Source organism: Magallana gigas, chromosome 3 (genome assembly GCF_963853765.1).
Source record: "Magallana gigas chromosome 3, xbMagGiga1.1, whole genome shotgun sequence".
NCBI lineage: Eukaryota > Metazoa > Mollusca > Bivalvia > Ostreida > Ostreidae > Magallana > Magallana gigas.
In genome coordinates, this window is record NC_088855.1 from 13867027 (window position 1) to 13882828 (window position 15802).

General features: G+C 34.0%; 1 protein-coding gene and 1 long non-coding RNA gene across 2 annotated transcripts; both read right to left on the bottom strand.

The window, feature by feature from the left end:
* Positions 1-5259: 5259 nt before the first annotated feature.
* Positions 5260-8399, bottom strand: LOC117692825 (uncharacterized). Its single transcript, XM_034482002.2, has 2 exons — positions 6898-8399; positions 5260-5824 (listed from the first exon to the last, which is right to left on the bottom strand). The coding sequence occupies exons 1-2, from the start codon at positions 8331-8333 to the stop codon at positions 5545-5547; spliced, it is 1716 nt and encodes a 571-aa protein (XP_034337893.2). The 5' UTR covers positions 8334-8399; the 3' UTR covers positions 5260-5544.
* A 3070-nt stretch (positions 8400-11469) lies between these two features.
* On the bottom strand, positions 11470-15076 carry LOC109619211 (uncharacterized). The gene is made up of 3 exons (XR_002200004.3): positions 14308-15076; positions 13552-13745; positions 11470-11721 (listed from the first exon to the last, which is right to left on the bottom strand). It is a non-coding gene; the product is annotated as an uncharacterized lncRNA (long non-coding RNA).
* Between the last annotated feature and the right edge of the window lie 726 nt (positions 15077-15802).

Here is a 15802-nt window from a genome sequence, read left to right on the forward strand (position 1 = left end):
AAAAATGTATTGATTTAATATTATTTTTCTGTACTATTATATAACAGTCATGAAAGATAAGTCGGGCATTATATTTGTACATAATGTCCTGATGTTAAATTGTGAAATTGACTGCCCAGGCCATGGGGCAGAATTTGATGCTTTTTATCTATCTTTGGAAATTTACTTTATTTTCCTGTGCATTGCATATTTGTAGAAAAAAGCTGTATGCAGTGTGTGGCTATTGTAAAAGAAACTGAATGAAATAACAGACTGACCATTAAAAGCCTGCATGTCTCTTATTATCAAAAGTTTAAAATTGTTGGCCCCTGGAACTAAGGTATAGATAATTAACCAAGATTCTTGAACGCTACCCCCTTTTTATAAATAAATATTTTTCAAACATCAAACAACAAAAGCAGGGTAGCCAAATTAGAATTTAGACTCCAAAATGAAGCTTAAAGCTGGCATGAATTCATAAAAGCATTTGGTCGCCATATTAGTTTTGATCGCTCCTCTACTGTCACTGGGGTATATATACCGGTTGAGCAAGTTACGGTCGGTTGCCTTCTGATCGAGGCATTCAGGTTGCACGGACTTCTGAATGCATGAACTACACAATGTAGTACATTATGTAAAATGTTTGTAATAAATAATAAAGGAAACAACAATCAATAAAATACAAAATGCATTTACTCTTTGAAAGAATTTCCAAGGTATCTGTAATATTTTGCACAGATAGTGCTGCCTTACTTCGCATGCACATCGAACACGTGTGTCGTTCATGCAGAATGCATAATGTATGCATCATTTTTAAAGCCCCGGCGGCAGTAACTGTTCATCTAACACAGTAGCTAAATGATCGTCAATCCAAGAAAGTAACAACGTAACATCGTTTCCATCCGTTTCTACAAAAACGCTCCGTTTCTTGAAATCCATGCGATCATTGACATTGCTCGATCTGCCACAGTGTGTTGTTTGTGCATGTGCGATGTTATATTATACACAGGAGAACGGTCTACATTTATTGAGGATTTTTTAAGTATTCGTGGTTGGATTTCAGTCTGTCTTGATTCGTCATTCATGGGATATGCCTTGCCAGTGAAGTGGTTGTCATATTATTTTTGTTTCAAACGTGTTTCTACACGTCTTTTCGTCCAAGGTAATGTGTTAGGGTGAATGAAATACCTGAATGCGGTGAAGCATGAATCATGCTGTAGGTACTGAGTCTATAATATATTACTGGTGTATGACAAAGAAACTTCGCCGCTTAAAGCAGCAGTTCCCATATCTCATCATCACAATACTTAGGCATGATAAAGAGCCCTTATTGTTTAAGGCAATTAGAGGTACCTAGGTCTCAAATTACAGAAACGTTTATAGTTTTATGATAAGAAAACTATTCTTCTCTTAGGTAAGGTCATTAAGAGGTAATGTTACCGAAATTGCTCAGTTAAAGCACTCATTAATTTTATACATTAATATGTCTCATAATACAGAAAACATTGTTTGTTGAGAAACCCTCATTACTCTAAGGTAAGGAACACTGGCTCAATGTTACAGTAACTGCTGTCCGATAAAGTGTCTAAACATTTCTAAGCTTGTAAGAGCAAAGCATGCATGGGTTAAAACCCAACAACTGTAACAACAATCAATCATTAATTTAAAAATATCTGTCATTCCTATATTTAGTTTTCATTTATTTTCATCCAGTAAATTGATTTCACGTTTAATTTTTGGTCTTTCATTCACCCTAGCTCTCAATTCAAAGTACAGAGCAAAATAAAATAGTTGTTTGACTACCATTTTATCATGGTTTACATGAATTATGTAATCTGTTATCAGGAAAGATTGCAAAGCTGTGCATAAAGCAAATATAAGATTACCACTATATCAAGCCAAATGGTTTGAGGCACAACCGTAAGCCATTCAAAAGTTCTTGACTATCTGATGTCGGATGTTTAAACATTAAAAAGAAAGAACATTACTGTGAAATCATTAAAATTCATTGGGGCTAATTTTTTTGATTATAAATATATCGTTATCCAATGAGGATGAAAATTGGTTGGAGAAGGTTGCCCATGAAATCCATGATAATAAAGTCATCATGAATATTCATGATTCCAAAGTATCTAAAATACTGCCAGGAATTGTACTGGACATCAGTAGTTATTGTACTTGACATCAGTAGTTACCTGTACACATAAGTAACAAAATAAATGGGGACAGCCTATCTTCTGGGGATTCACACACTGCGCACTCCATCACCCTCAGGCCATCGAGAGCAGGGTCCTCATGGCGATTTAAAACGTGTCGCCTCAAAAAGTTCTTCTCTTGTTGATAATTCACTAGCGGAAGGGTGAAAACCAAGAATTCCTGAACATAAATATATGTACCACATTTGATCTTAAAATGAATTTGTGTAAAAAAGACTTCTTTTCAATGAAAATAGTTGACAATATCATGTTTAGATGCATGAAACTCTAGTTCTAAGAAGGTAGTAAGTACATGTAAAATGTTTATAGATGGGGGGGGGGACAGACAGAGTGATCGCAGCCAGACCAGAAATGTTCAGTTTAGCTTATATATGTAGCTCGGGTGAGCTAAACAATTAAGGACAACAAATTTATTTCTATAAGTCTCAAAGGGGTGAAATGAGTCACTTGAGTACAAGGCTTTTGACTCATATCTACTCTCCTCTTTACATATTGTTTGTTAAAGAAAATGCTACACTTAGCGCTTAATGAAGTGGCCCCCTCGATTATCAAACAGACATGCATATATACGTGTTGTAAGCATGTAACACCAACATTCAGGGGAAACATCAGACTTAGCCATTTATCTTCTCATATATACATTTGCTCACAAAAAAAGGTTTACCTGTTTCTAATTTTACAAAATTGCACTAAATTTGTAGGTAAAAAATTCAGTATAGATATAAGTATGGTACCGTAGGAATTTTAAACCGAGAATCCGTGGCAAAGTAACTCCCTTGTCAGTTGCAGACCTGAACCTTTTGCATGTTGAGATATCTCATCTTGCCAGAATATCCTCTCAGTGATCTCACTAAGTCGATTGTTCCTATCATGCATTTTCAAGCTGTATAAATTTTCTGCTACAGACAAGCCTCGGTAATTAATTTCTAGGTCTGCCATCTTACTCTTGTGACTGAGATTTTTGATATCAAGTATCAAAAACTTGTATTTATGCAGACAAGATCTATATGCAAGGTGATAAAATATATAATGCACTGGCGTCGGAGGTAAATTGAAAGTGGGGGGGGGGGGGGCTAGACTAATCCTCAGAAATATTGAGGAAAAAAAAAATAATTCCCAAAATCATGGAAATCCTAATCCGTTGGGGGGGGGGGGGGGGGGGGGGAGTATACCTATACTTCCAAAAAAATTCTTACCTACCAAATATTTTTTTTTCCCAAATCATGAAATTCCTAATCCGTCGGGGGGGGGGGGGTAGGCTAGTGTGCCTATGACTTCAAGGTAAATTTAGGAACATTTATCTTTGCTGTGAGAAAAAGTGGGGGGGGGGGGCTGAACCATCTATGATGCTATGTCCCTAATGGTTAGGTCTAACTTTGCAAAAAATAGCCCCCCTGGTTCCGACGCCTATGTAATGCAAGTGATTATTTCCCAGCGATAGAAGAATGTGACAAACAGATAGTCTGTAAAATACGTTTCAAAACCACGAACTGAAATTTACCAAGTTCTAGTTTTAAAGATTTATTAGGTTATAAATAAATTGACATGGACAAAAAATATTTGAGTGCCTGAGTTTTGCGGTCACATTCAGCTAAACAGGACACACACAAAAATATATATATATATATATATATATATATATATATATATATATATATATATATATATATATATATATATATATATATATATATATATATATATATATAAATGTATTGTTTAGGATTTTGTCTCAAAGTTTTAATTTATTTTGTATAAATTTGTAAAATGAAATAAAATTCTTTACCATAACCGGATAAAAATGTATGCTTAGAGCAAATTGATTTGTTTGGTACCTTGGCAACAGGAGGATTTACTCTAGACTGAAGAAAATGAGACGTGGGGTGAACATTAAAGGTTATTCAGTGTCATTGGATTTCCCTATAATAAGGATATTAATTAAGGTGGAATAACACACCTGGAAAATGTCACTCAAATTAAAGGGAATTTTTTGATAAGGAAAGATATTATGATAAATAAACTGTACAAATGTCAAATAAGCGAAAAATTTGCAGTTTTGGGATTAAAATGAAAGCCTCTGCGAGATTCGAACCCGGGATGTACGGATCACAAGTCCGACACTTTATCCACTCGGCTATGGAGTGAGTTATATGTTTCTGTCCATAAAATTCTTTTAATTAAACGACATGTTGTTTCGATAAGCGGTCAGCCATTTTGTGATGATGTGTTATTCCACCTTAATAAACTTTTTCAACATTTAAGACCTTGACATATGACTCTACTGAGACACGAACGTTGAGTGGGGAGGAGAAGAAAGGGTCTGCTTATGGACCTATGGACGCATAAAGGCCAATGAGTTCTTTTGCGTAAAAAAGTTCTTTGAAGAAATGAGACAATACTGGATGTCATTTATTAAAAACAAGTAAGGTATCAAAATCATATCTGTAAAAACAAACTCTTTTGCCTGAAATGGATGAAAACATGAGAAGACATGTTACTAAGTTTGGTTGGGTAGGGCCGACACTTAAAATAAGGCCAATAATATATGATAAGGCTGTTCAGTTTTTTAGCAAGTCTGCAATTACATTGTTTTTCTGAAATGACGTTTTATGCATTATACAGATTTGTAATGAATAACTTTATTTACACATCCTCAGAAAGATGGGATCGTTAAATACGTTATTTCCTTTAAGATGTAAAGAAACGTTAAATATCATAATTATAATGATTCTATTTTGTTTTAGAATTGTATAAAAAATTACCATCATTTCAGTCTTAAAATTTTGAAAATTGAATATTTGAAAAAAAATATTTTTAAAAATAAAAACTTCCTAGCATTTAAGCTCTTAAAATTTAATTTCATAAACACCTCTTCTTCTAAATGAGATAAATATTATCTTAAGATGGCCACGACCATCCAACCATTTTTAATATCCTCTCAAAGGTTTTAAACCGAAAAATCAAAACGACGCAGCATTTTAGATTATAACTTTAGGATCTACCAAAAACGAGATTGTTTTTATCAAAATAAACTTTTTTATCTACAAATACAACAACACTAAGGTTTCATTTTCAGTTTATTGAGTTGAGTCACGTGATACCAAATCTTGATGAGTCTCAATCTTTACACATGTCTGAATAAAAATTAATTAACATTGAGTCATTGCGTCAATTTTTTTGAGATTTTCTGAAGTCAATGTTTACACATATATAATTAAGAAAGGATAAGTTATATTTGTTTATACTATATGCAGTTGGTATGTAAACATACATGTATGGATATCACGTCTTAAAAAATGTTTCCTATTTCTTAACATGTTATCTGCACGTGTAAATATTTTTGAAAGTGTTAAAGAAGGTTATTTATTATTGAAGAAAGTGTGTCCCAAACGTATCCAATAGCGGTATCAAAGACAAAAGTAACGACGACTTCTGATAATGATGACATTAAGCAGATGTATTTCCAAACCCTCAACCCATACAGAAACGCCACAAGGGTTGTCGGGTAAACAGCTGATACCGCAAATATAGATGGAGACTTCTTTTCGCACTGGCAGGCACACTTGGTAGACATCCGGGAATTTTTACAGCTGACATACAGACAGCAGCATGGAAAAAAGGTCTTGCAACTAGAACAAAAGATTGCAATTGAAATAAATGAAGCATTGAAAGTTATAAAGGTCATAGCAATTAAAAAGATGTTGATACATTACAATAAACAAGACACTGGTCATAGTTTTAGAACGACAATATATGAGGCTTGGGAATTTAAAAGTTATGAAAATGATAAATAAGGCACTTGAACGTAAAATTATGAAAGCAATATGAAATAAAGAAATAAAAGCCCTGTAAAATTATAATAGCAATTTTAAAAATCAGAACAATTTCTTTAAAGCATTAAACCAAATATTAACTTTAATTCACAATACACATAAAGTTATAATCATCTCAGGAGCATAAATTATACAAGTAATGAAAAATGCCTTGTTTATTCGAAATATAAAATCAAAATTATTAAGTAAATATTGCACTAATATAACTTATAAAGGTTAAGACATAAGTGTATAAAGTGAGAAAAAAGGAATCAATAGATAAAACGCTTAAAGCAATTGAAAACCCAGAATAACTATAACTTTAAAGATTAAAGCACTAAATGATCAAATAAAGCATCTCTAGCATTACATCACAAGAGCAAAGAAAAATGAACTGGCACAATTTATTATAAGAAAGTTGAATAAGGCAGCAAATCATAATATTATTTAAACAATGAAACGCTCTCTTTGATTTTCAATTAGGTATGAGGGCTATGAGCATGGCAGAGATAATTCATAATTCGAATTTTCAACTACATGTACCTTTATTGCATGTTTGAAAATGTACAAGGTACCTTTAAAACAACCTTTTCACATAAATAACTATGGAGTGATCTTAGGTTCATGTAATGTACTGTGGAATCATTAAAATTCGTAGAGGCCAAATTTCATGGATTACTGACATTTTACAGGTTCGTGGGGACGTTATTTTGTGTATTTTCTTATATCTACAAAAGTACATAAGACTTTTTAACCAAAATTTAATAATTCATGGAGGATGTCAATTCATGGTTGAGAGGTACCCACGAATTCCACGGAAATTGGGCCACCGTGAAATCTAATTAATCCACAGTATACGATATCAACTCAACATCAGCAGCTAAACTTACTCAATGCACCAACAGCAACATGGACAAATGCACTTGATGCAACTCCAAAGGCAGCTCTTTATGCAGTTCCCACAGCATGCAGCGCATCTTTTACACATGTTGGAGCAGCTACAGGAGCTTCCAGCCGAGACTTTGACATGAGTTAGATATCGCCAGACAGTACTAGCCAATGAGGAAAATCCATTCAATATTCTTCTGACCTTTTTAATGTCTAGTTCGCATGTATTATCTAGACATAGGTATGCTTCATAGCGATGTATCAGAAATATTTGTGGAAACTCGACGAATGCATTGACGAGAAAAACTTCGGTTCGTTCGTCTAGCCAATCTCTTATCTCTTTATCAGGGAGTGATCTGTGATTCTCAACGATCTGGTAAATTATGTTAGCCAACTGCAATGCTGCCAGGACAGTTCCTGCGATTGTAAAATACAAAAATTGCTTTGTTATATCCTCTCTTGACTTATCAGAGCAGGCTTCCGATCGAGTGGATGTTTTATTTGTTTCTTTGGCCACGCCATTTGGAGCGTCCATATCCGAGTATTCAAGCCAGTCTGACACCAGACTACTTATAATCAACAATGCCGAGAATACACGGCTTGTTGTGTAAAACCATACCTTCCGCGGCTTCTTCTCTTCTTTTTCCTCCTGGTCGTCTGGTCGCTCAACTGGCGGATTCTGTACGGAGAATGGTACCTGAGTATTCCAAGCCGATGAACCGGGTTGGTACTGCATATTTGATTGTTGGATTCCGGATCCACGATCAATGTACTGGGCATTTGGTGCTGGATAATATTGAGTGGTTTCTGGATAAAGAAGCCCGCGATCCATGTATCTCATTTCAAGACTTTCTTGATATGCTATTCCATTTCGATTAATTGCTTTACCATTACAGAATTCTGTTTTTCTGTGGCCTGCTTCATCCATTACCAGATATTGGTTGTGACTATCTCTCCTTTTTTGGCGGAATTCTGAGTCTCTGTAACCTGTTTCATCTATTTCCTGATAATGATGGCGGTCATTTCTGATTTCTCCGTGGGATTTTGTTTGCCTGTATCCCTTGCCTTCCATTTCTTGATTATGACTGCGGCCATTGCTTCTATCCTCATCGTCTGGCATTTGATACATCCGAGATCTTTCTACAAAATGTCCCCGATTCCCTGCATTATGAGGTCCCCTATTTCTTTGATATCTTTGTTCCGTGTCATCAGACATCCCAAAACTCCTTCTGTTACTGACCTCACGTTCCTCATCATCGTAGTATCCAAGGTTTCTAGACCCAGAATTAACTCTTTGGGGGCTCGAACCTTCGGGGCCATGAAATCCATCATCTCCTCTGAATCTCCTCTCTGCAATCTGATCATTAAGTCTATTCATTCGATAGTTCCAGTCATAAATCTCTGAACGACTGTTGTTAGTCACTGTTACAATGGACATGTCTAAGTCTTGGTGTCCCTCAGTTATCTGGCAAGTCTACTTGTAACTGAGATCCTTGTTATCATTTCAAATAATCATATCACATGCATTTATCTTTTTCGTGGAAAATAAAGGTATATGGTATAAAGATTGAAAACGTTTAAGAGTCAAAACATAGTACAAAGTGTATGTGTACATGTCATGTGCTATCTGGAATGAAAGATATAGGGTGGCATGATAGCCTCAATTTTCTGACTCCAACAGTCCACCTCAAGCAGTGAACCAAAGAACAGGGGACACCGTGCACGTCTTATTCTACATGTAGATATGATTGAAAGATGATAAAATGTTGGCGCTCGTAAAATTATTTTAACCCCTCCTCCCCCCCCAAAAAAATTTTTTTTAATCATAATCATAAATTAAAATGATCATAAAAGAAAAATTACATAAGCAATTACAGGGCTTCCAGTATACTTATTTCACCATGAGCCTCTCCTAAATATAACAATCATAGCACTCTTTTAGGTCACCTAAGTTACTCAGATGACCAATTGCCATTACTTTCGAACAAAAACTGCAAAGATGTATGCTATTTTCTAAAACATATTTTCTAATTGTGCATATTCAACTGACAAACTAAGCACATGATTATACTGTAAATTCCTAATTAAACGCGAGGAATTAATATCCGCGTAAAATCGCGAGAAGCCTGTCTTGCGAATTTTAACATTTCGGCATTCGCGATGATGTGTTCTCGTAATTTGTTGGAAAACCGTTAATATTCATGGCCCGAACTTCAGGGGCTCAGGCCAAAGATGGTCATATAGTAAACATTATTAGATTTTTAAAATCTTCTACACTGCCATATATATTTGACAAAAACTTAATGCATGGTTATGGTGTCCATGAAGGCCTCTATCTAAATGGTGAAATTCATGCCCCGTGGGTCAGGAGTTCAGACCCTAGGGCAGGACCAATATAGTCATTTAGTAAAACACATTAAATCTTCAAAAAAACTTCTATTCCAATGTATATTTAACAAAAACTAGTTGCATGGCTATGATGTCCATGAAGTCTTATATCTAAATTGTGAAATTCATGCTCCCTGGGTCATGGGTTCAGGCCCTAGGATGAGCCAATAAGGCCAAATAGTGAAAATGTATTGATTCAATACTGTGGTTTCATCAATATTCGTTGAATACCAATTTTCGTGGATTTCGTTGTCAAGTTGATCCATAAAATTGTTCATTGAAGTTCAATTTAACTAACATTTTGTATTGATTGGATCATTGGCCACGAAATTACGTATCCTTGAAACTGTTTTCAGAAAATCCACACGAAAATTGATACCTACGAAAATTAATGAAACCACTGTATTATTTTGCTGTACTATAACAGTCATGGGAGATAAAGGCATGCATTATAAAGGACGAGTGCACTTATGGGCCCCGGTGAAAAGTGAAAAAATGAAGAATCAAATTAAGCATATTTTTTTCCTTAACATTATCTATTGATATCTATTCCATAAGAATTAACAAGTTTTAGCGCTGAAATTATTGTTTATGAAAAGCACGAAGCTTTAAAACATAGTAGGGGTCAGCAGACATTCGTGATTTTGTATAGTAAATCGAGGACAGGCATTCATTTTAAAGCCTTTGTTTACTGTCAGCCTAACCGAGTACAAACTTGTGGAAAAGACAATATACGCATTATACATTTAGTAAACTCCTGTGAAAGTAAGAAGATTGTACTCGGTTAGGCTGGTACCTAAAAATTAAAAACGTATGAAAATTTCAAGGTTTTTCCTATAGCAAGCGAAATCTATTACCTGCGTGACCCATGTTTGAACTCGCGCATGGAATAAATTATTTCAAACAATCACGTGGTTTCTATCCAGGTAAACTTTTGTCAAATGTGCTCACTGTAAAACATTGACACGTTTTAGATCGCTTTCCTTCATCTTTGTATGGTCAGGAATATTTGTTTGTCACTATGGTAATATGCAACTTCAAAGCTTCATTCGATTTTTTTTTCAGACGTAAAATAATGCATAAAGTATAATTCAGCAAACGCGCCAATCGATCCACCAACAGAGCAATGTTGATTTAAATGTCTCCTCCCTCTGATTTAAATAGACACAATTCAAGTAGGTTCGGTTCGATTTTTCCGGATTTAGATTATTTATAGGCATTTAAAAATCCTCAATTTTTTTAATTGTATTCTAATTTTGGTAAATTTAAGCGTGCATATAAATCAGAAGTATCCATGAGTGCTTAACTATTATGAGAAAAAAGCAATTTGATGATATTTTCTACATATAAACGGCACTGAAAAAGGGCCCATTCTCTATAGCTTAAGTGCACTTGTTCTTTGTTCATAATGTCCTGATGTTAAATTCACTGCCCAGGCCATGGGGCAGAATTTGATCCTTTTTATCTATCTTAGAAAATTTACTTTAATATCCTATACATTGCATACTTGAAGAAAAAAGCTGTATGCATTTTGTGGCCTGTGAATATAATAAAGACTGACCATTAAAAGCCTGCAAGTCTCTTGTTACCAAAGGTTTTTTAATTTTTGTCCCTGGAACTAAGGTATAGATAACCAAGATTCCTCCGACTCTTGAACCCCAAACCCTCTTTTTATTCATAAATATTTTTCAAACATCAAACAATAAACGAAGGGTAGTCAAATTAGAATTTAGACTTCAAAATTAAGCTTTAAATTCAAACATGGCGCTCTCTGACATGTCAATTTTCGGGCTTTGGTAGTAGGCTGACCGTCAAGGCCTGAGGGTCTCTTGTTGATGTAGCAAATAATTTTGATCATTAGGGAAAAAACCAAGTACATTAACAAAACAATAAACTATCATACAATTTAAGGACATTACCATTATTTTTTTTAAATCATGTCACTCGTTAGACTGAACACTGCTAAATATTACATTTGAATGCATATTAAAAAAATTAAGAAAAGATAGATTTCTACGAAGACAAATTGGTTTCAACTTGTTAATCTATTGTTTATCCTGTTTGTCACTAGAAGTACGAATACATTGGAATACTTAGTGGATGAAAAATACAGTTGGATGTATATTTTGCCAGATGATGCACAATAATTCTTTACGGAAATATAATTTGTTATGTTATATCTCTAATGTTGTCCCTCAAGTTTAAATATAAACAAAGATTTTTTTATTCAAATTTTATTCAGCATGCTCTCTCTCTCTCTCTCTCTCTCTCTCTCTCTCTCTCTCTCTCTCTCTCTCAATTGAAAGACATATGGAATATGATGGGGATAAAGGAATTGGCTATGAAATAACAGTTCTGTATGGACAGATAGTGTCAACACATGGAATACTTGTCCGACATCTTCGACACGAGAAACCAGGATCGGCTTTATAGTAACTCTGAAAACATAAAAATCGTTTGATAACCAAATTGAAAATATTTTTTTTATATTAATCTCACTACATGTATACACCTACTGAACTCGATTTAATTTACGGTATTTGGAAAAATGGAAGGACATGTATACAATTTGATCCCCCCAAAAATGCAAGCAACAAATCCATAGGCCACATTGCTTGCCTTGCTATGTAATGGTTCTAAAGATTAGTTTATAGTAATTAATGCTAAACTATTTTTGGCTCTAAATGTGTGTCTTTATAAGGTGGCAACAAAATATGACAATCATTAAATTAGACAATTAGTCTAAGTTCCCATGTTACAATGTATTGTCACCAACTATTACTAGTCTCATGCTAGAAAAGGCGTTTGCCTTTCTAGAACATCTATAGGAAAAGGCACAACTGTGGGAGAAGTACTGAAATTGTCAAAAAAAAAAAAACAAAAAAAAAAACGTATAAACACCAACGGGATTAGAAACTTCTTTTCCGCCATGGTTACATTTACTTCCGAAAATATTATGCACGTTTTGAAAACAATCGCAAAGTTTGCGTTATCTTCCCTCATTAAGGACCATATAGCGTCAAACATCCGTACTAACGAGAGACATTACTTTAAGATCTTTCTTGTCAATCGTTGTGAAATAAATAAGTTAAATATAATTTTTTTTGTTAAAACATTGCTTCTGATTGAAGCAAATGAATGTGTTCTTGTTGATATGGATCTATTTCATAAATTTAGAATATTGAATGAGATATAAGGAAAATAAAAACCTGATTTAAACGTCAAGTTGACACGGTATATGTGAAAATTTAATCATCGTAATTATGATCCTGTACGGGAATGAAGTAGAATAACATATTCCTTATTTCTTAAAGGATATTCTGTTAATGTTTTCAATAGAATAAAAGAGAATTGATGCATAAAACGACCTATGGAATCGCAATACTTACGCATGATTAAGAACCCTTACTGCTTAAGGCAATTTGAGGTACCTAGGTCTCAAATTACAGTAATTGTTTCATGATGAGAAAACCTTTCTTCTCACAAAGTCAAAAAGGAGTAATGATACAGTAATTGTTGCATGGCAAAGAGCACTCTTTACTTTTATACATTAATAAGAAGGTACCATGTCTCATAAAACAGAAACCGTTGTATGTTGAGAAACCTTCATTGCTCTAAGGTAAGGTACCCTTGTTCAATGTTACAGTAACCGTTGCTTGATAAAGAACCTTAATATTTCTAAGCTTGTAGGAGGCATGCAAGTTCTCAAGCAGGATCATTTAAAAAATAACAATCAATCATGCTTTTAAAAATATGTGTCATTCAAAAATTTACTTTTTATTTATATTTATCCAGTAAATTGATTTCAGTTTTGATTTTTGGTTCATTCACCGTTTGAAATCAAAGTACATAGCTAAACATAAAATAGTTGTTTGGTGACCATTTTATCATGTTTTACATGGATTATGTAATCTGTTATCAGGAAAGATTGCCAAGCTGTGCTAAAGCAAATAAAAGATAACCACTATGTCAAACCAATATGGTTTGAAGCACAACCTAAAGCCATTCAAAGTTCTTAACTATCTGACCTCAGATGTTTAAACATTAAAAAGAAAGAAAACATTAATGCGAAATCAATAAAATTCAATTGGAGCCAAATTTTTGTGTATAATAAATATACACGTAGATCAAATTCATTATCCAGTGCGGATGAAAATTGGTTGGAGAAAGTTTCCCATGAAATCCATGACAATAGAGTCATCATGAATATTTATGATTCAAAAGTATTTAAAATACTGCCAGGTATTGAACTGGTTATTGGTAGTTACCTGTACACAGTAGTAACAAAACAGATGGGAGCAGCCTATCTCCTGGGGGTTGGTTGGAACATCCTCATACACTGCACACTCCATCACCCTCAGGCCATCGATATCAGTGTCCTCATGGCGATATAAACGTGTCGCCTCAAAAAATTCTTCACTCGTTGAGAATTCACCAGCAGAAGGGTGAAAAGCAAGAATTACTGAAAAAGAAATACATGTGCCACATTTGATTTTAAAAAGACTTTGTGTGAAAAAAAAACTTCTTTTCTATGTTAATGGTTGACAATATCATGTATTATATGCATGGACCTCTAGAAGTTAGTAAGTAAATGCAAAATGTGTACAAATGGGGGGGGGGGGGCAGACAAATTGATCGCAGCCAGACCATAAATGTTCAGTTTAACTAATATATGTACATGTAGCTCGGGTAAGCTTAACACTAAAGGACAACAAATTCATTTTACAAGTCTCAAAGGGGAGAAATGAGTCACTTGAGTACAAGGCTTTTAACTCATCTTCTCTCCTCTTTACATACTGTTTGAGAAAGAAAATGCTGCACTTAGCACTTAATGAAGGGGCACACAGGACTATCAAACAGGCATGCATATATACGTGTTGTAAGCATGTAACACCAAAATTCAGGGGAAACAATAAAACTATAATAGAGATTTGCTCACAAAAAAGGTTTAACTGTTTCTAATATTACAAAATTGGACTAAAATTGTTGGTAAAAAACATTAGTATAGATAAAAAGGATGGTACCGTAGGAATTTTAAACTTTTCGAGAATCCGTACCAAAGTAACTCCCTTGTTAGTTGCAGACCTGAACCTTTTGCATGTTGAGATATCTTATCTTCCCCGAATCTCCTCTCAGTGATCTCACTAAGTCGATGGTTCCTATCATGCATTTCCAAGCTGTAGACATTTTCTGCTACATATAGGCAAGCCTCGGTAATTATGTTCTAGGTCTGCCATCTTACTCTTGTGACTGAGATCTTTGATATCAAGTATCAAAAACTTGTATTAATGCAGACAAGATCTATATGCAAAGTGATAATAAATATAATGCAAGCGCTTGAGTCTTAGCGATAGAAGAATGTGACAAGTCTGTCAAATACGTTTCAAAACCATGAACGGAAATTTACCGAGTTCTAGTTATAAAGTTTTATTGGGTAATAAATAAATTGGCATGGCAAGTGCCTTAGTTTTGCGGTCACATTCAGCTAAACAGGACACACACACAAACTAATATATATAAATGTATTGTTTAGTATTTTGTCTAAAAGTACTAATTTTTTTGTGTATAAATTTGTAAAACGAAATAAGAAAATTTACCATAACCGGATAAAAATGTATGCTTAGAGCAAATTGATTTGTTTGGCACCTTGGCAACAGGAGGATTTACTCTAGACTGATGAAAATGAGACGTGGGGTAAACATAAAAGGTTATTAAGTGTCATTGGATTTCCCTGCTATGAGGATAATATTAAACTTATTTAAAATATAAGACCTTGATATTTGTCTCTACTGAGTATAAACTCAGTAGAGCCAAATGTCAACGTCTTATATTTTGAAAAAGTTAAATAGTATCTTTATAGTAGTGAAATATATAATTTTGAAAATCTAAAAAGGTGCCTCGTGTCTCAAAGACACAAACGTTAATTGGGGGATGAGAAGGAAGGGGATGCTTATGGGCCTATGGACGCATAAAAACCAATGAGTCCTATCCCGTTAAAAAGTTCTTACAAATAAAAATTAGACAAAACTTGATGTTATTCATTTAAAACAACTAAAGGTACATTTATGTATCAAAATTTTATCTTAAAAACAAACTTTTTTGCCTGAAATGGATGAAAACATGAGAAGGCGTGTTACTAAGTTTGGTTGGGTAGGGACGATACTTTACTTAAATAAGGCCAATAATATATAAGGTTGTTCAGTTTGCAATTACATTGTTTTTCGGGAATTACTTTTTTATGCATTTTACAGATTTGTGACGAATAACTTCATTTATACATCTTCAGAAAGATCGAATCGTTAAAAAAGTTATTTCGGAATCCATTAAAATGTTAACAAGCGTTAAATATTAAAAATTATAATGATTTTTGGCAAGTATTATGTATTATGTTCTAGAATTGTATAACATATTACCATCAGATCAGTATTAAAATTTTTAAAATATCTATTTAAAGAAAACAACCTATTTTTAACATTCCTAACATTCAAGCTCTTGAAATTGAATTTCATAATCAGCTTT

What these genes read in the sequence shown, in the direction of transcription:
- LOC117692825 (XM_034482002.2), bottom strand. Translation starts at nt 8,333, where the DNA reads ATGTCCATTGTAACAGTGACTAACAACAGTCGTTCAGAGATTTATGAC. An exon ending in TGTTGCTGTTGGTGCATTGA is followed by an intron (nt 5,825 to 6,897) that starts GTAAGTTTAGCT and finishes CTTTTGTTCTAG; the next exon opens with TTGCAAGACCTTTTTTCCAT.